We start from the raw sequence: 21,857 nt of genomic DNA, 5'->3' as shown, positions 1-21,857 counted from the left end.
ATGCGCTCGCGGACTACATTCAGGGCAATCGTAGCTGGTCATTGCCGGTACCAGAGGAAGTCAGCTGCTAAATTGTTAAGATTCGTCCAAGAGTCATGCATCACCGGGGACGGCAATGAACTTAGAAGGGGAGAAGTTAACAAACAATCTAGCGAACTGCCCCCACATTAAGTCATCTCTGTGCAGCTGTAACGTCGAAGTGACGAATTCCACATAAGCATAAATACGCTGACCATCGCCTTACATATTTACTTCTTATGTATTTAGCTTTAGATTCATATTCCCACTTATGTATTTGGATTTAGATTCATATTCCCATTTATGTACTTAGATTTAGTTCTCTTTTATTTCCTTCAACTGATTCAGTTTTGTATAACCAATTAAACAATAAATACGCATAACGCCGGCACTTGGCCGTAACACAATTTATTATCTCTAATATATTGCTGATCCACAAGAACGGTGATTCAAAAGCTTAATCGTATCTCATCCTAATCAACATAAATAAGCCCATAAGTTGGATCCCACCAACGGCAACCCCTAACAGGAACCAGGGGACGGACCCTTCATCTTAAATTGCACACACATAACAAACTAACTATGATATTTCTTGCTGATGCTTGGAAAGATTAAGAATACTGCCTCTCTAGTAAACTTAATTCTTGTAAACATAATTGAAAATTTATAAGTCAAATATGCTGATATATGATATATTGAAAATTTAAAAGAGTGAAAATGCTGAAAATTGCTGAATATTAAATATAAAAAAAAAATTTTATAATATGTGAACAAAAAAATAAAACAACAACAAACCCATAATTTTTTAAACCCCCCATCGTCATACCCACATCGTTGGAAGGCCTTCCACCGTTGGATATAACCTGAGTAAGTTATAACATGAACAGAGTATCAAACAGAGACTACTGTTTCTGTTTCGTTTCTTGTTTTTTTATCGCACATCCACTGGATTACCCATGCTCACATTACTCTTATACATTCACGGAAAAAAAAATCCATTCTCAACATTTATATTCTTCAACAAGATATTTATATTTGAAAAATATAATAGAAAATTACACATATATATAAATGAAAGCAAATTAATAATATCTGTATATCCAATTCTCTTCTATTAAAATCTAAGTACCTTAGCCGGTCAAATTTTTTTTCTCGTTTTTATTGTCCTTTTTATTTTCTTATCTTGCTCAAGATGCATTCCCCCCAAATATTGCCATTTAGGTAAGGCTGTCGTACATTATTCTTTACATATGAAGTTATAACATTTTAGATATAGTTTATGACATGTTTTAATGTGGTTATTAGAGAGGTATTCTCATCCCTAAAACCGATCTGCGCAGGTTTTCCACAAGGCAGCGTACTCGCCCCTGTTTTAGGTAAGGTGCATAGGGACTTTCATATTGACACCTCGCATTTATTATACCCTTGCAAAAAGAGTATATTAATTTTTATCAGAAGTGTGCGACGCATAGAACGAAGCATCTCCGACCATACAAAGTATATATATTCTTGATCAGCACGACGAGATGAGTTCATATAGCCATGTCCGTCCGTCTAGATCAACGGAAACTCTTCATAGACCGTAAGAGTTACAGAGCTGAAATTTTGCACGTAGGCTTGTATATACTGTAGGGGTTGTCTCGGATTCAGCCGGATCGGACCACTATATCATATAGCTCCCATACAAACCATAAAGTCATGAACAGTGACTCAATAACGTCGTTATTTTCTCTGCTATTGTCGTGAAACTTAATATTATATATACAGTTTATTACGCCTATAAACTACTGTGCCAAATTTGATTAAGGTCGGATGACTATATCGTATAGCTCCCATAGGAACGATCGGTCGAAAACAGTGACTTTTGTAAATAACTTCGTTACTTTTAACGCGATTGCTTTCAAATTAAGTATTTGTTAGTTTAATATATCTGTTAATGACTGTGCCATATTTGATTAAGATCGGGCGACTATATCATATAGCTCCCATAGAAACGATCGGTTGAAAGCAGTGACTTTTGTAAATAACTTCGTTACTTTTAACGCGATTGCTTTCAAATTAAACATTTCTTAATTTAATATATCTGTTAATAACTCTGCGAAATTTGATAAAGATCGGGTGACTATATCATATAGCTCCCATAGGAACGATCGGTGGAAAGCAGTGACTTTGATCAATATCTTCGTTATTTCCTATGATTGTAGGCCATTCTTTCGCAAACATTAGCCATACCAAAAAAGTTGAAAGGGTATTCAAAATTTGACGCGGTCGAAGTTAGCCCCGGCCCTCTGTTTTTTTTTTCTTTTTTTGTACAAAGGCAAGTTTCTTTATCCAGTAACATATGGATTTTGTTTGATTTGTTGCATTATGTGACATTTTCTTAATGTGTTGTTCTTTAAATTTTTAAAAATCGTTTTTTTCTAATTTTGCATCTTCTTCTGACAATTCTTCTTCTAAAAATAGCGCATAATTAATTATGTCCCGACCATGAATTAAAATTTTGTGGATAGATGGCGAAAGGTAGTACTATGTTGACGATTTTATTAAGTCTTTTGCGGTTTCAAGTGCATATTTTCCAAATTTGTTTCCACATTCATTTTATACCCAGAAACTACTACTGCAGAAGTGTTGAACACCTGATCCAAACCTTTTCATCCAATCACGTTATTTTAGCGCACAATGTGGTATTGCTAAAAAAAAAGTCCCTTGTTTAAGGTTCTTAATTCTTAAACGGAAGTCTGCTTGAATTTGAGTGTTTCTTTGCCGAAGACCATTTCTTTCATTCTTGGGTGTAAACTCGCCATGTTTTTAAATCCAGTTGGTATGACGGGCAAAAAATATTCAAAAAACCGAATAAATAAGTGTAAAAGAGAAAACCCAACTTCATAGCGAGTTTTATTGGCCTTTCTTTCCAAACATTTTTTTAGGTCATTCATCTCTGTTGGCTTTGGGTCGGGTTTGGAAGAAGTTTGACACTCTGACACAACATATTTTACCATCAACCATAGTTAACTGCAAACCATGTTGAATTTAAATACTTTTTTGGACACTTATGGACTCTTTCTTCATTTATGGCCAATTCTGAATTTTATTTTTTTTTGAATTGAAATCGTAGTGGTCGGCAGTAACGTGTAGGTGACCGTCGAGGATTTTTCCAAATTATTTGATTTTTTTGATCATTATCATTAGTAATTACATATCAATAATAAAAGAAAAACGGATACCTTTAAACATATAGATACTTCAAACACAATTGAAATATCATGATTCAATGAAGGTTCAATTATTTCCAAACGTCTAATCCTTATAAAACTCCTGCAAAATAAATTCATAATTCCACACAACTTCCACATAGTAAATGAATATTTTTCTATACCGTTCGATGGAATTTTAGGACTACATTTTTTTAAAACTTTTAATTGCCAATTAGATTACAGTGAAATAAAGGACTAATATTAAGACCGAATAATTTTATTGCAATAAACATGTTAATATTACACACCTGTGACAGTAATACCGCAATACTCCCAGCAAGATCTGAAGTAATCCGACAAATAAATATTCCAAACGGAAATGCAAATATCGTCATCTTAAATCAAGAAGTCGAAAACTATTTATTGGTAATTCGATCTTAAGTCATAATCAAACATTTGTCCGAATTTAAAATACAACAAATAGAGTAAAAATTTTTAATATTACAGAATACCACACACTCATAAGGAAGAAATAACAAAACAGGTCGATAAACTCATTAAAGACAAAATAGTTGAACCCTCAGTGTCCGAATATAATAGTCCGTTACTACTGGTGAAAAAGAAGCGATGGCGATTAGTGATAGACCATCGTCAAATATACAAAAAACTATTGACGGATAAATTTCCATGACCAAGAATACATAATATTCTCGATCAACTAGGTAGAGCCAACTATTTTTCATGCCGTGATTTAATGTTCGGTTTCCAGCAAATAGAATTAGAAGAAGGATCGATAGAATTAGGAATGGATCTTTACTTTAGACTAGCATATGGTCTTAAAATATCACCAAGTTCCTTTCATTGATGGCAATTGCTTTCTCTGGATTAAACCCGTCACAAGCATTGCTTTACATGGATGACTTAATAGTCATCGGATCTTCCGAGAAACACATGCTAGACTGAAAGGATATATTTGACATATGCAAAAAACACAACTTCAAACTGAATCCAGAAGATTCTTAGGTCACAAATGTACTGACAAAAGAATATTGCCGATGTCATATCAAAGGTGAAAGTAATAAAAGCACTACTGAGCAAGAACCAGCTGCGATACACTGGGCTATTACACACAGCCCATATATATATGGCAAACACTTCAGAGTCAAAACAGACCATACACCACTAACGTATTTATTCTGTATGTAAATCCGAGTTTAATTAGAACTAGACTAGAATGAGACTTGATCTAGAAGAATATAAGTTCACAGAAGAATATTTACAGGGAAAAGATAATTTTGTTGCGGATGCATTATCCCGCATCACAATGAGAATACAATTAGGCATGCTTCTAAGCCCAAAATACATGAAATACCCTGCAATGATGAAGTACGAAAAGTGCGTATAACACATGATTTATGTTTCCTCAAACCTGGAACGAAAGTTATAGCAAGAATTGAGACTGGAGATCTGTACACCAATGAAAAATCTCGACTTAGAATTGCAAATTGGAGTCTATATTACCGAAGATAGTCCTTAAAGCATTGTAAATATAGCATAGAATTTAATCAAGCGATTGCATGAAACACAATATCCACTGATTCACACGTTTTTTTTAATTCTTTTATAGCATCTCCATTTTTATGTTCATCAATTAACATTACTCAAATGAGAACAAGACGGTTTATCTGACTAGCCTTGGGTCACACGAAGAACACAAACATCGAAACCCGATTCAAGAGATATATAAAGACACAAATTATAGAGATCATGTCCGTGAAAGAATACAGATAAGACCAACTAATTAAAACAAGTTTATTGAGTTTAGTAGAGTTTGTCTTGCGAAAACATAGGGATCGAGGGGTCGAATTAGTATCGCAGTTGTAGAATCCAACACAAATACAAGATCTTGTGATCCGCCACGACTATTTTTGACAGGATTTACTTGAGTTAGGGACAACTCAATGGGACCATCTTTGAAACTATGTGACGGAAGGCCAGCAGTAATAATGAATCATATGAAAGGGTCCAGGCAAAATCAGCCGACTAGGGTGGAAGACTGGTCAGTTTTAGACAAAAACGCTGAATCGACAGCCATTAAAACAATGCCATCATTGCGGGTAGTCTGCTCATGTTTATATGTTAAATATTTTGTGAGAAATATTGAAGCATCAGGCTTTAGCAAAGTTTCAGTAAAGGCAAGAAAAGCTAAAGACGATAGACTTTAGCCAATTATTAAAACTTTGCAATGAATGATCAATTAAATTTATGTTTAATAGGACAAAAGAGAGAAAAACTGTAGTTAAGGAAGGTGTTAACAATACATGCAGCTTTATGTCAAACGTTTCCAAGGTGTCAAGTCACCGGGCGTCACTAAAAGAAATCGTTGTCAGTCAGAATCAAGTTGTCAATCAAAATAAGCAAGTGTCGTCAGTAGCAAAAGTTTTTCTGATGTTTTTTAAAAGATGTAAAATCTAAAAATAATAATAATCTTAACAGTATCCAAAACACTGTAAAAGTAAAATAAAACCATAAAACTTCAGCTTTCTCCTAAAAATAAAATCAAGCGCTTAAACTTTGCATGTTTATAGGAAATTATAAATTATAACATTTTTATTTAAGACATCTTATATATTAATAGATGAAAATAATAATAATTATTTGTATTACAAAACAAACACCATGAAATATTTTAAGTTTATTGAATTTACTTAACCTATTGAACATGAAACACTTTTTTATGTCCTTAATCGTTGGTAGAAATTTTTGATGAAGAGGTTGCCAAAAAATTGTTTTAAATCAACATTTTTGACATTTGTTGAATTAAATATTTTAAATGGTGGTGTAAGCCGTTTGACACCCTATATGTCTAAAAAAAATGTTTTTGGTGGTTGAAAAGTGGTGGCTACACCGCCCATTCTTATGTGTGTGCACGTTTTATACCCTGGAAGATTTTTTTTCCGCGTATATAGGGGAGTCATTTTCTGCTAAACGATTGCCATTATAAAGATTCTCAAAAAAATTATTGGTTAATCTCATGCATAATTACCTGCACGCGGGCTTCACTAAGGCCTAATCGTTGACTTAATTCCTCACGCATAAAAGCATCCGGGTAATGTGTCTCTTCAAAAAGACTCTCAAGTGCGCTAAGTTGCTCCAGGGTAAAGTTTGTTCGTGACCGACGTTGTTTACCACTTAATACAGATGATTCCAAGCGTCCCAAATTTTCACGAATTGCAGTTCGCTCGTTTACAGAAGCAATTTTATCAGGTGAAATTTGATCTATTGCTAACTCGGGTGAGAAATTTCCGTTCATATTTATTGTTGCAGACGTTTTCGTTTCTGCAAATAAAAAATTAATATGTACTAGTTTGTTTCAACAATATTCGTATAATTAGACTCTGGTAATCCGTGCTAAAATTCTGATTTGAGAAGTTTAAAAATAAGGTTGTCACACAGTTTTTACACTCTTGCGAAAATGAGAAGTGTGAGAAGTAAAAAGAATACAACGCATGGTATAATAATGGTCTTTTATGTATCGTTAATGAAACCACTTCTTGTGAAGCCAAGAAGCACGGCAAGTAGAAAAAGTTACAGCGCTTAACATATGAAGGTATATGTTTGAGCTCATATAATCAAGAATAACATTTGTGCGAAAAAAGCGTCTGCCAGCGAATAAAAAACTAGACTAAATTTTTTTTAAACGGTTTAATATTGCTAATAAATATTCATATAACCCAATTAGTATGCCTGGACGTCCCCGAAAATTATTTTGAAATTGCAAAAACAATCGCACATTTCAAAGAGTACGAAGAATTGCTTCTAGCCCCTCGGAAAAGCAAACCAAATTATGGAAAAAGGGGTGGTTCTCAAGTACTATCGAAAATTCTGCAAGCTCGATAAGACAGAGTCTGCAATTCTAAGGAATTTTGCTTAAGACGAAGCTTTTTGTTGATGAAGCCTTTACAAATAACGCTGTTTACAAATAATACTGTTTGATGCAGAACTTCGTAGTAAAATATGGATCAAATAGCTGTCCGTGCTACGATATTTTGAGAGTTACGAAAAAAGTCGGTTTATCTAAACGACATCCAAATATCGAAAACTTCACCTAAAATTAGTTTGCAACGTTGGGTTGAACACACTGTTTCCAGCTTTTAATGAAATCGACAACTGTGTAGCTTCTTTAAATTTGAAAGCTGTATTAAAGAGAGATATGAGGAACCTCCAGATCTCGGTGTACTTTTAGAGCAGAAAACCATTTCATACTAGTTAATATAAAACCAGAGTGCCGGTTCAACAGCGTCAAAATTTGTATACCCATTCATATTCAAAAAGCTTTCTGCTCTCTGACGTGACGGTCGTGTTTTTGCATAGCTCCTGAGTTTTTATTAATATTTATTGTTTTCTCTCAATTTTTAATTGTGCTTAGTTTGTTTACGCTTTCGCTGGTGTTCTTTGCTTGACTCCTTAGTGTTTTATTTCCATAATTCGGCAAATTAATCAGTTTAAACAGTTTTTTCTTTTTCGTGATTAGTGTTTGGTGCATTTACATATTTTTTTTTTTCGTCATTGCTTCTGCAGTTGCTCCCCTCATCGCCCCCATCATACCATCAGTGCTAGTGGCTTTGTTGTTCTCTCTGCTTTGTGCTTGTGCTCAGCTTCTCTCCCGCGTAATCACTTTTGTAACGCCGCTTCTCAAAGCTCGGCTTACAACTGTTCTTGCACTCTCTGTTGTGCTGTGCACTCTAGCCGTCTCTTTGTTTTATTTGTAATTATTGACTTTTTATCGCTAATTATCTTTGTACCGTGTATTTAAATTTTTCTATATATTCTTATATATATATTTCTTTTTTTTGCCTTGTGTTTCTTTCGGCTTTTCAATGATTCGTTGTCTACCTAATTGCAAGCATTCTGATCGTTTTGATGATCAGTATAGGCCGCGACTACGACAAAATTTCTGGTTTGTCTGTGTCTAAGCCTGAGCTTGGCTTAATGCGCTGGACTTGCCCATCTTCTATCAGCCAGCAGCTTGATTTTAGCCGTATGTATAGGGATCTTCGTTTTAAGTTTCTTTCTTTAAACAAACTGGCCAAACAGCTGTCTAACGAATGTGACTCTAGCGTTCATTTATTGTCGCAATTCAAGTTTGTTCCACCTTCTGAGAAATTGCCCAAGAAATGTACCCTTGAGTTGCCTCGTAAGCAGTCGCCAGCTCTCTCTATTCCTTCCTCTCCGATTTTACTTTCGCCTACACCATCTTCTTGTCCCTCTTTATGCTCTTCTTTTCAGATTGAAGTACCCATTACAAGCCCTGGTGTACCTCAATCTATCCCTCACGGGAACACTGATCAATCACAGGATCATGCTGGCTCTCAATCACTTGCGAATCCCAATGCTGTTTTGGATAATGAAATTCCTTCTAATAACTTTATTTCTTATGGGCTTGATCGTGTTGGTCGTCGTGGCGGTGGAGTACTCATTGCTGTCAACTCGAATCTGTGTTCAAGTGTTGTGCCGATTGATTTCCCGTTAGGTGTTGAGTTTATTTGCGTCGAAGTTACATGTTCTAACTTTAGCCTATATATCTCTTGTTCATATATTCCTCCAGCTTCTGATATCATGATCTACGTGCACCATGCTGATGCTTTACGAACTATTTTTGGTCGTCTTAAAGATCGTGATTTTCTTATAGTTTTATGTGATTTTAACTTGCCCAATATTTCTTGGCTTGTTGATGATAATCTATCTTTCTTAATTCCTTCATCTCAACATGTTTTTCTTGATAGCCTACTTGAATGTCCACTATATTAGTTGAATTCTTTCCTTAACTCTTCTAAAAGAATCCTCGACTTTGTTTTTGTCTCGGATCCCACTGTTAGTGCTGTATCACAAACACAGCCCCTAGTGAAACCTGAAGATCCTTATCACCCTACCATTGAAGTTACTATTTCTAACAATTCCGTTACTAATTCATTTAATAACATCTCCAATTCTCGTCGTGGATGTTTTCGTAAAACGAATTTCAATCTTCTAAACAGCCTTGTTTTCTCTTTTGATTAGTCATTTCTATTTGAGTGCTGCGATATAGATTGTGCAGTGAAGTTTTTCTACTCTACTCTTAATTCTCTAATTGATAAATGCGTTCCTTATGTGAATGTCTCTACCGTCTCCAGCGCGCCAGTCTGGTTCACACGAAGCCTCTCTAATCTCCGTAACATTAAATCGAGATATTTTAAAAGATTTAAAAAAACTGGTTCGCGACTTGACTATGCAAATTATTGTATAGCCAAATCTCAATGTTGTCTTTTAAATACTCAATGCTACAATAATTATATCGTTCGCTGTAAGGTTGAATTTTATAAGAACACCAAAAGATTTTACAACTTTGTCAATTCCAAAAGACGCTCTAATGTACTACCTTACACCTTCAGACTTAATCACCAGACTGCTAATAATGATTCAGATATTGCAGATCTGTTTGCTAAATTCTTTCAGTCGACGTATTCTACTACTGTTTCAAATCCCACATCCTATCCCTATTCAATCCCTCATTTAAATTGTATGTTTTTTCCTAGTATTACTGAAGACTCTATTATCTCTAGCTTGTCATCTATGACGTCTTCCTTCGTTCCCGGGCTTGATAATATACCTAGTTGCATCCTTAAAATGTGTTCGATTTCCCTATCTAAGCCTTTAGCTCGGTTATTCTTTATATCGAGTGAGACTTGTAAATTTCCTAATATTTGGAAGGAGTCATTTATTATTCTGCTTTTTAAAAAGGGTAGCAAATCGGATGTTTCTAACTACCGTGACATTGCCAAACTTTCGGCAATACCTAAGCTGTTTGAGAAAATTAATACGTCTTCCCTTCAACCCCTATCCAGAAACACTATTTCTCCTTGTCATCAGGCTTCATGAAAGGTCGTTCGTCGCTTACCAACCTTTTAGAATTGACTACCCTTGTACACCATGGCTTCCGTAAAAAGTGTCAAACTGATGTTATTTATACTGACTTCAGTAAGGCTTTCGATACGGCTGATCATTCTATGCTTCTCACGAAACTTAACATCATGGGTTTTTCCCCGAAACTATTGGCTTGGTTAAAGTCGTATCTTATTGGCAGAACCCAAAATGTGTCTTTTCGTTCCTCGATATCTAAAACTGTTCGAGTCATGTTTGCGGATAACGTCAAGATTTGTTATTCCTATAATGATCCTTCTTTCCAACAGTACTTGCAATCAGATCTCGATGCGTTCTGTGATTGGTGCCACGTTAATAAATTACACCTTAATGCGTCTAAGTGTTCTTTTATGACTTTCAGTCGTTTGTCTCCGCTCCTAGCTCATTACTTTATTAAGTCTGTTCTGTTAGATTGTGTACCATCATTCAAAGACTTAGGCGTTATGTTTGACCCTCAACTTTCATTTAATGTTCATATTTCTTCAATTGTCAATAGAGCAAGCAGCCTTCTCTGCTTCGTTAAACGTTGGGTCAAAGAATTTGATGATCCCTATGTCACAAAGGTTCACCAGCATAGTATTGAAGCGGTACAGAAGCAATTTCTTATGTTTGCGCTACGCGGTCTAAATTGGGACCCGGGTCTTCGCCTACCTTTTTATTCTGACAGACTTCTTCTTAATCTTCCTTCACTTTATAACCGTAGGATCGCTTTGGCATTCCCTTTCTCTATAAACTAGTCAACGGCGAAGTCATTTCTACCAATTTACTAGATACGCTATATTTTTGTGTTCCATCAAGTCGGACCAGAAACTTTTTTCCTATTCACCTTAGTAGATGTCTGACTAACTACTCTCTTCACGAACCTCTTCGTGATCTCTGCCAATCTTTTAACAATCTTTCTCACTTTATTTCCCCTCATCTTTCTGTCACTTCTCTTCGCGCTAAATACTTTAATCATCTACAGCAAAACCAATACAAATATTCTGGACTTGGATTGGTTGCAACTCATCCCTGACCACATTGGCTGTGAATCGGGGCATAGCTGGCACCTTGTGCAAATAAAACACCTTCACCGGGTCGGGGATGTTTAGTTAATAGCGGACGTTGACGATACTATGCGCAGTACATTCAAGTGGCCCCTACGACACCAGGACATAGCCTGTTACGCGCGAGCCCAAGCAGATAACTGCCCACCTCCCACCCGACCGACCGAGGGGTGCAGCCGTATAACGCACGGCACGAATCGCGTGGACAAATACACAATAGAAAAAACAGACAAACAAATAATACTATAGCTATCTATTAATTAAATGGGATAGGATAGATGTTTTAAGCATATTAATAGAAAACTCTGAGCTGATTACAGGGAATAGAAGGTTGTAATCAGAGCAGAGGACCCTAAAAGGTTCATGCATAGCATAGTTAGAAGAACAACGACTAAGGGATAAAGGTATCAAAGGATGTCTACTCCGTCTACATGGTACCGACAGATTCACCTGAGCTAATAACTCAGGCGAGTCGATATCACCAATTAGGAGCTTGTGCATAAAAATGACACCAAGCATAATTCTACGGTTAGTTAGGGACGGAAGGTTAATCAAGAGAAGTCTACTAGAATACGAAGGCAAATTGACATTGCGATCCCAGCTTAAGCCACGAAGAGCAAATAGCAAAAACTGCTTTTGAACGGATTCAAGTCTAATCTGGTGCGACTCATATTGAGGTGACCAAATGCAAGATCCATACTCTAAAATAGGACGGACAAGCGAAGTAAAAAGAACTTTAGTTGTATAGGGGTCATCAAATTCTTTTGACCATCTTTTAATGAAACCCAGGACACTCATGGCCTTTGCGACCGTGGTGGAAATGTGGGTGTTAAAATTTAACTTATGGTCCATAAGTACGCCCAAATCATTTATATTATTTAAACGTTCTAAAGGGCTATTGTTTAGAAAATAAGTGACCAGTTGGGGAGAGTTACGGAAAAAAGTCATTACCTTACATTTGGTAGTGTTAAGATTTAGTAGATTAAACTGGCACCAGGATTGAAAGTTTTTAAGATCAGCTTGTAGCCGACTAAATGAATCTGTATCTTTATGAGTAAGACAAATCTTGACATCGTCAGCATACATAAGCACACGCGAATGAACAATGACTGATGGAAGATCGTTAATGAATAGTGTGAAGAGCAGAGGGCCAAGATGACTACCTTGAGGTACACCAGAAGTCACAGGAATGGAAGCGGAAAAAGAAGACTTAAAAAGTACCTTCTGTTTTCTATTTGTTAAATATTCACGAACCCAAGAAAGGAAAAGGGGTGGAAACCCAATGTCGCTCAGCTTAGAAAGTAATAGGGTATGATTAACGGAATCAAAGGCTTTGCTAAAGTCAGTATATATTACATCAGTTTGTTTACCATTTTTAAACCCCTTGATAATTACTGATGTAAATTCTAAAAGGTTAGTGGTTGTAGATCTACGTTTCACAAACCCATGTTGGGATGGCGAAATAATAGAGCTGCAAAAATGTTGCAATTGAGAAGTTATAATTTTCTCAAAAGCTTTCGGAATAGCGGACAATTTTGAGATACCCCTATAGTTAGAGGCTTCGGACTTTTTGCCATTTTTATGCAGAGGAATGATATACGACTCCTTCCAAATAGATGGAAAAGAGGAAGATTCGACAGACAATAGAAACAATTTTAAAATGGGTTTACATAATGCGTTTGCACAGAACCTGAGTACGCATCCAGGAAGACCATCTGGCCCCGGAGAATAAACAGGTTTAACTAATTTAAGTTCGCTAAGAATAGAACTTTCATCAATCACTGGATTGAAAATGCAATTAGCCTTTTTTAAATGATAAGGATACGGACTTGCTCGATATTCCGTTGAGGAATAAGTTGTTTCGAAAAAACTCGCAAACATATCGGCAATTGCCTGATCAGTGCTTGCTTTTTTATTTTGAAAAGACAAAAAAGATGGGTGCACAGAGGTCTTACGTTTAGAATTAACAAAGTTATAAAATTGTTTAGGGTCAGAAGAAAACTGAAGCTTACACCGCTGAAGATAATTCTTATAGCATTGTGTATTAAGCATCATGAATTTTGAACGAGCGACTGTATACAGAGCATAATCTGATGAACGACGTGTTTTTTGAAACTTCTTATAATATCGTGTCTTCACATTTTTCAAATTGGATAACTCACGAGAGAACCAGGGAGGTTTGTTAAGCCGCTCCAGCCTACCAAGAGGCACACAAATATCAAAGAGTGAATTCAGAGTATCATAGAAAAAACGAACAGCTGAGTTCATATCTCTACAATTGTACAGATAAGACCAATCGGTAGTAGCAATGTTTTCATTAAGGCTGGCAAAGTCAGTCTTACGAAAGCACCTAGTTAGAGGTAACTCATTTAAACCAAGTAATGGTGAAAGCAAGGGCAAATCAATTTTTAAATTTAATGTAGGATGAAATTTGTCTTCTGGAAGAACAAATGGTTCGATCCTAGAAACCTCACAATAAGAAGAATCCAATACAAAAATAAGATCTAACGATTTTCTATTAGAATTAAAGACGGGATTGACTTGGGATAAAGATAAGCCTAGAAGGCCATCAATAAAGTCATGTGACAAAGAGGGCAGCAACGTGGTAGATTCATCTGTTAGTGACCATGCTAAAGCGGGTAAATTAAAATCACCTACAACTATGAGCAAGTCTTGACTGGAAACTAAAGAGGAGACAAACTGAATTGCCTCTAAATGATTTAAATATACCACCATGTCTGACAATGGTGGAATATAGGAACAAGTAATGAAAGCATTAAAAGATTTAAAATTTACTTTAACACCGACAAACTCAATCTCCTGGGTACTAGAAAATTGAATCATTTCAGATGATAAAGCAGCATCAACAGCTATCAGAACGCCACCACCTATACGAGAAATCCGGTCACGTCTGAATATAGAAAAGTTTGTGGAAAAAACCGATGCAACAGCAATATCAGGTTTTAGCCACGTCTCTGTAAAAGCTAGAATGTTATGTTCAAAAGAAAGACTATCTACATAGAGATTAGAAAGTTTAGATTTCAGCCCTCTAACGTTCTGGTAACCCAGGTTAAGGGACGAAGCTAGTTTTTTGACACACCAGCAGATGCTGATGTGGCAGGAATGGTATTAGTTGTTGTTGTTGGCAAGCGAATCGGTTTCCGATTTTTCTTTTTCACAGTATATTCCTTAACTAGTATATGTTTTGGCCAAAAATCTTCTCGACATATAGTGTCGAAGATATTGGCAGAAACACTAATTTTAAAGGACGAAATGTCCCGAGAGTAAGAAAATTTAAACTTCTCCACCGCAATATTCGAGACGTTAACTTTCTTCCGAATATAGGCTATTACATCATCAGATGTGACAACAGGGTCTAGCCTAGAAACAAATATATGTTTCTTTGGTGGTATGCCAACGAGAGGCCGCGGTCCCGAAGCGTCAGCCGCAGCAGTAACGTTGGACAAGTCACCCACTGCAGCAGTCAACTTGTTTACGGGGCCCTCGATACTTTTAGAACTAACGGCAATTTCCATTGGAATGGGTAATTGCCCGGACACATCGGACACTACAATAGGCATCGTTTTTAAGAGATCATTCCCAGGTGATACCGGTAATTCCTTACTAATAGCATTCACAACCGGGCTCTTAAACGAAATCAATTGCTGTACATTAGGAGTGGACGGTGCATGAGACCGGTCGGGGACGATAAGAGACGCTGGCGGGTCTACAGATGCAGAAACACCCCAAGGACTGGTCCTTTTACGTTTCGGAGACTCATTCATAAGCGATAAACTTCTGAACTGAGTCTCAACCGCAGTAAACTCCGCTTGGAGTTTATTAAAACCTGCCCTTAAAGTGTCAAAACTATCTCTAGTCCGCCTCATGAAAGAGCGCATCTCATTCTCGACCTCTCGGCAAGCATCAAAGCTAAGCTAAGCTAAAGCTAAGCTACCTTCTATATTTAATTACTATCTGTCTTTAGCTTAAGCTTTTTCGTCGACTGCTGTGTTAGTTGACGTAAATAAATAAATAAATAAATATTTATACCCTTGCAAAATGGTATTTTAATTTTGCACACTTCTGTGCAACGCATAGATAGAAGCATTTCCGACCATATAAAGTATATATATTCTTGATCAGCACGACAAGACGAGTTCATATAGCCATATCCGTCTGTCTATTTGTCCGTCTGGATCAACGCAAACTCCTCCTAGACCTTAGGAGCTACAGAGCTGAAATTTTGCATGTAGACTAGTATATACTGCAGGTGTTGTATATCTTGGATTCAGCCGGATCGGACCACTATATCATATGGCTCCCATTCAAACGGCAAAGTCACGATCAGTGACTTTTCTTAATAACCTCATAATTTTCAGAGCTATTGTCGTGAAATATTAGTAAGCTTATTACATTTATAAACGACTGTGCCAAATTTGATCAAGATCGGGTGACTATATCATGAAGCTCCCATAGGAACGATCAGTGGAAAACAGTGACTTTGATCAACAACTTCGTTGTTTGGCATGCTAATTAGACTTTTTAGATAAAATGTTTTTCCGCTTTGACGGCTGTAAGTAAGGAAAGCGTACCAAAAAAACTTGCAAGGGTATACAAACTTTAAATAACGGTAGTTTTAGATTTGATCTATGTCTCTTCGTTTTTAAGTTTCAAGAAAATACATGCTGCGGCTATAGTCGTGCACCAGAGTCTAAAAGATAGTCTTAAAACTTTTTAATCCTGTTGCCAGTAATGACTTTTAATCGTAACTTCTATCAGCTGGTCACTTGTTTTCTATACAATAGTAACTTAGAACGTCTGACAAATTTTCGACAACATTTGGCCAAGAAGGACTTTATTCATTTTTAGTGTCTTTGGTACAGGGAAATTTTTTTGTGGCTTGTACCTTTTTTGGATTTCTTTTAATTCCATCTTCCATCTACACCTAGAAAATCAAAAGTGTGTCTAAAAAAATTGAATTTGTCTACTTGTACTTTTGAATTGAATTTTGAAAATTGTTATCTTACCGTTAATGAAATCATCGATGTAGACTTAGCATACAAGGTCAGAGTTCCTTAAATTATTGAGGTCAGACAAATACTTATTGTTGCCCAATTGAGCAATCATTTATCCCATTTTCGGGATAGGTTATTTATCCGCAATTCTAACTGTATTTAGTTTCCTATGACCGTCCTCTTCTTGGGAACAATCCACCCTCTCATAGTAGTTCCTGTAATTTGTAATAGAACCTGACAAACAAAATCTCAATTAAATTTGGACATCCCGCCTTATATATGTATTAGATAAAGAGAACTACACATATATATCAATAAAATAAATTAGCAGTCTAACACTCCTGGTTTGCACCCTGTAACTATCGACATAGGTCAGCAAAACACAAAGGGTAGTGACACTGCGATCCTTTTGCTCAATAAAATGGAGGCAGAACGGATAAACCTACTCCCGCTGTTCCACCAGGACTATACCTCGATTTCCAACTAGAGTTACCCGAACCACTTAGATTATATTGAGAACGCGTGTGATAGACTTTTGAGGTGTTAAGTATGCTTATGACTGCTCAATGGGATTCATAAACGACTAGCAAAAACAGCCTGTGGGGGGTTCTTTGTGAACATCATAGCTAGTATTTTCACAGCGTATTTGATGTATGTCGGCTATTCAAATTATCCGAATCCCTTGCCTGGATTTTTATTAGAGAAGAATACAAAAGAGTTTCGGACATCAATTCTTGCAGGCGCTATAGATGATAATTGCGCTCCGCGTCTGTACCCACCTTACCATGAGCCTGCCAGCGAAAGTTATCGCAGACTCCCAATACGAAAGCTATGACTTCTCCTTCTACATCAGGGAACTAAAGAAATTAATGATTCATAATAAACTTAAAATTTATTCAAACAATTCAAAATAATTAGCATCATCTTGCTATAGATTCGATCAATTTGATCTACAAAAATTAATTTTCATAACAGTTTAGCTAAATAGCTGAATCTCGGTACAAATCCGATTATAAAGGTTGCAAATGTTGCATATTGTTATCATTATATATCATTAGTAATATGATTACTTTACTATTTAATATTCATGATTTCCTAACTTTACTGTAATTAAACTTTTAACATTAGTCAAAAAAAAATTAAAAGAAAAAAAAAAAAAGAAAAGATTATACATTTATGTGGCGTGATTACGCTAATATCCTCACCAATTCATGCTCTAAAAATATTTTGCTCTATATATGTCCATTGACAATGTATTAAATGCTAATGCTCACCCGAATAAATTCAGTTCATCAGATAAATTTATAAAAATATAAGGAAAATTGGTTTTAGATACACTTACAGCTTGTTAATTTTTCCCACGCAGAAAGATCTTTCGTTGTGTTGTTGTAGCTGTTGAAAATAGGAAGCTTTACATATTCCAAATAGAGCTAAAGCATCTTACATTGTGAATTTACATGCATACTCAAATTCTGAAAAATGAAAATTATTAACTAACGAAAATATACACTGCCATTGAATTCCATTTCCTTTAACATTGAACCATTTAGCCAGCAAACACAAAAAAAAGGAAATTCAATGTAAACTTAACTTCAAATTGATTCTAAACTACTGTGGAGCCTTAAGTTGACTCATTTCACTTAATCCTGATTATTTCGTCCGTTCCGAAGACGAATAAAAATCTCCTTAGGCAAATTAAACGCCTTAATTGTACTTGAAAATAATTCCAAAATGCTCTTCTCATTACATAACGTGTTGAGTGAGGTTAGGTTTTGTCCGTAGAAAGGTTAGATTTTAATACATCCTTCTATTTTATAATCTTACACGCTTTAGGTTAGGTTAAGATTGAGAAAAAGGTTAGGTTTTGTACATCCTTCTAGGTTTATAATCCTCCACGTGTTCGGCTTGTAAGGTCTAGAATACATGTGAGGCAGGATAAGCGAAAAGTGCGATGTTGACAATTATAAATGCCTCAACCTTCACTTTGCTTCGCTAACGCCATATCTATAATAACACTGTATAAGACACAAAACAATATTGGGAATTTATCTTTTATTTACCCTTACTACTTCCGAGGCAAAAGTTAAATATAGTTAACTCTCGGATTTTCACAATCGATCGTCGGTTTAAGCCTTTGACTGCCGCAAACAGTTCACTCACAAAAATTTTGAGACTGCTGGGGCAAGTCTGCCGAAGACAGGTGTCTCAAAGAAAATGTCAAGTAAGGCGAATCTGTTCGAGAAAATGTCAAGTAAGGCGAATCTGTTCGAGAAATCGCCAATACTTGATGGAAACTATTTCCGATGCTGTTAAAGAGAAAATGCATAAGTTAAATATACAATAATTCGAGAATTATTGCAATGAAATTAACTTACATCAATCTCTTGAACACATACACACGCATAAAATTTGTTTTTTGCACACGCGTAGGGGTTATGATGCACTCCCCTATTGGGTTATTTAAAACTTTGGACAAATACGTCCGATCAGTTGGAATTCACGTGGAGGAAAGAAAGAACACTTTTCCAAAAACCACACTGTCCAATAAGTCTCTTTTGCCTTATTTTTCTAATTGTTTTATCCAAACTCCATTTATAGAAAAATAATGTAAAGCAATGTAAAATAAACCGATCAGCTGTGTGGTGTTGCCACTTAGTTTACTCTTTTTTCAGCTGACAACACCAAAAATACTAAATAATCGAAATCAGTTGAATTTTAACATAACTGAAATTCCTGTACATTACACCACTGTTTAATTCGTAGTTTATTCAACGTCACGAATTCAACAGAAATGTGAAAGTCTGTGATATTACAATATCTATTGACGAATATCCTTTGCATGGAAAGTTCCTACTAATTTCCCTTGTAAATCTTCTAGAATATGGTATGAATTCCCTTGTTTTTCACGAACACGAGCTTTAAGAAATGCCGGACAAAGTTTCGCATTAATTCCTTTACTAAAATTGCTCTGAACAAAATTCCTTCTAAAAACTTCCTGACCAACTTTGAAACAGATAGGTCTTGTTCTCAAATTATATTGCTGGGCTTGTTGTTCATAGGCACTTCTCAAGTTCTCTCGTAACTTTGATCGTAATAATTTAAGCTGATCATCTCGATCGAGCTGTACTACTGGTTCATCTAACATTGTTAAATTCCTTAGCAGTTTATATTGACTTGCATGTGTTTTCATTTCTAGTCCATATACCGCATGGTATGGAGATATCTTTAAACTTTGATGATAACTATTTCTTAAGGCATAACTTATTTCTTGGATATGGGTATCCCACCCTGTTTGATCGGATTTTAAATACGAACGAATAGCTGACACGATCGAGCGATTTAATCTCGCTGAAGCATTTGATTAAGGGGAATATGCAGCTGTATAAGTATGCTGAACTCCAAACGTAGTTAAAATTAATTAAATTCGTTTGATTTAAACTGAACTCCATTATCACTAATTAAAATTTCTGGCACTCCATAGGATAGAAAAATCTGACTTTGAAGAAACTCTATAATTGGTTTTGTCGTAAAGTTTTTCACTGGACAAAGCCATTGAAATTTGGTTAAATGATCTAATACAATAAGTAAACCTATGTTTCCTTTTCTACTCCTTGGATATGGTCCTAAGAGGTCGATGTACAATCGTTGAAACGGTCGTTCAGACACTGCCTGTTTACCCATGGGTGGTTTTAATGTCCTATTAGGAGGTTTAGTACATTTACATACCTCACAATTACGCACATATTCTCGAATCTCGGAAACCATCCCTGGCCAATATAAATGTCTTTTTATTAGTTCCACGGTTTTCACCATGCCTCCATGAGCTGTAATCGTGGAATCATGAGCACGTGATATAACTTCTGCGGTCAATCTTTGCGGCACCCACAATTTCCACATTTTCTTTTTGCACTCCTCGGTACCATCATTATGTTCAGTCCTAATATACACCAAGTTATCCATGACCTTGATATCAGGGTATGACTGCACATTTTGTAGTACTTTCTCCTTTAGTTTTTGATACTCTTCATCCTTAAAACAGTCTGAAGATAAATCAATTTCTGTCCCAAATGAGTCTAATTGCGCGATCTCTTCGGAGTACATACGCGACAATGCATCTGGTACTATATGTTCTCGTCCCTTTCTATGACTTATCTCAAATTTATAACCTTGCAATTGCATAGCCCATCTCGCTAGACGCCCTTTAAGATTGAACTGCTTCATCAACCAAGATAGACTGGCTTGATCTGTAACAATCTCAAAATCTTGAAGTTCTAGATAACAACGATAGCGTTCTACACCCCAAACTACGGCTAAGCATTCACGTTCCGTGACACTGTAATTTCTTTGTGTCGCGTTTAGCTTTTTGGACATATTGGCTATGGGTTTTGCCTCACCTTCCAAATCCAATTGCACTAAAACTGCACCAACACCAACATCGCTTGCATCACATTGAAGAAAAAACTTTTTACTAAAATCAGGGTTTTGCAAAACTGAAGCAGTCGTCAGTTGTCTTTTGAGATCATCAAAAGCTTTCTGCGCACTATCGGTCCATTCAAACTTCGTTTTCTTTCCTAGCAAATCTGTAATCGGCGCTGCAATTTCTAAAAAGTTTGCGATGAATCTTCGATACCATCCTGCTAATCCTAAAAATCCACGCGTTTGTTTTAGGGACTTTGGTGTAGGCCACTTCAAAATCGACTCAATCTTGCTTGGATCGGTTGAAATTCCGCCTCTGCCAATTATGTACCCTAAATATTTAACTTCGGTCACACAAAACTGACTCTTCTTGAGATTTAACATTAGATTCGCTTGACGAAATTGATCCGCTAATCTCATCAATACTGATATATGTGAATCAAAATCTGCTGTTACTACACATAAATCATCAAGATATCCAAAACAATACTTCAAATCCGCTGGAATAACTTCATCCATTAACCTGCACATAGTTTGTGGGGCATTGCACAATCCGAATGGCATTACTCGAAATTGGTACAAAGGCCTTCCTGGAATAGTAAATGCTGTGATTTCCACTTGCCAATACGCATCTTTAAGATCGATTTTAGTAATGATTTCGGCACGAGGAAGCCGTGCGAATATCCCATCAATACTTGGTAACGGATATGCATCCTTTGTCGTACATGCATTTATTTTTCTAGCTTATAGACATAATCTCACTTTCTCAGGTTTAACTACTAATCTCATCGGAGAACTCCACGCACTATTTGATAACTCTATAACTCCTAATTCTATCATTCGATCAACTTCGCTATACATTAATTTTCCCACGTTGGCCTACTTTTTGTTTACACCCACGAATATCTTCTAGTATATCTGCATCACTTCTGTAATCTTTATATTGATATTTCATGGCTGCACAAAATTCTGACCACTCTAAGTTTACGACATCTCTACGGTATCTCCAATACCACTCTTTAGATTTGCCTACTAAAAGAATATGCAAATTTTTGCAAACTGCCTCAAAATCTTGGTCTAAGCAATCCTCCGTAAACGTTTTGATTCGATAAAGAAACTCTTCGACCGTAACTCCTTTTGACGAACCGTCAAATTTTACATTCCAACTATGAATTAGCTGTGTAATTTTGTCTGGGTTATGACCTGTT

General features: G+C 36.1%; 1 protein-coding gene and 1 long non-coding RNA gene across 2 annotated transcripts in view; both read right to left on the bottom strand.

Moving 5' to 3' along the window:
- The window catches only part of LOC137572190 (short stature homeobox protein 2), a 304,156-nt gene extending 286,483 nt beyond the window's left edge, over positions 1-17,673 (bottom strand). Inside the window, exons 1-2 of the mRNA XM_068283955.1 lie at positions 17,576-17,673; positions 6,259-6,551 (exon numbers count right to left, since the gene is read on the bottom strand). Of these exons, the coding sequence (XP_068140056.1) occupies positions 6,259-6,525 (267 nt within the window). The 5' untranslated portion in view covers positions 6,526-6,551; positions 17,576-17,673. The remainder of the gene's footprint in view (positions 1-6,258; positions 6,552-17,575) is intronic.
- A 453-nt stretch (positions 17,674-18,126) lies between these two features.
- LOC137572191 (uncharacterized) lies at positions 18,127-18,734 on the bottom strand. Its single transcript, XR_011031570.1, has 3 exons — positions 18,609-18,734; positions 18,294-18,539; positions 18,127-18,237 (listed from the first exon to the last, which is right to left on the bottom strand). It is a non-coding gene; the product is annotated as an uncharacterized lncRNA (long non-coding RNA).
- Between the last annotated feature and the right edge of the window lie 3,123 nt (positions 18,735-21,857).

The sequence above is a fragment of the Drosophila tropicalis genome, unplaced genomic scaffold, assembly GCF_018151085.1.
Source record: "Drosophila tropicalis isolate 14030-0801.00 unplaced genomic scaffold, ASM1815108v1 contig_258, whole genome shotgun sequence".
Lineage (NCBI taxonomy): Eukaryota > Metazoa > Arthropoda > Insecta > Diptera > Drosophilidae > Drosophila > Drosophila tropicalis.
Note: the sequence above shows the minus strand (reverse complement) of the source record. Positions and strands in the feature narration are given on the sequence as shown.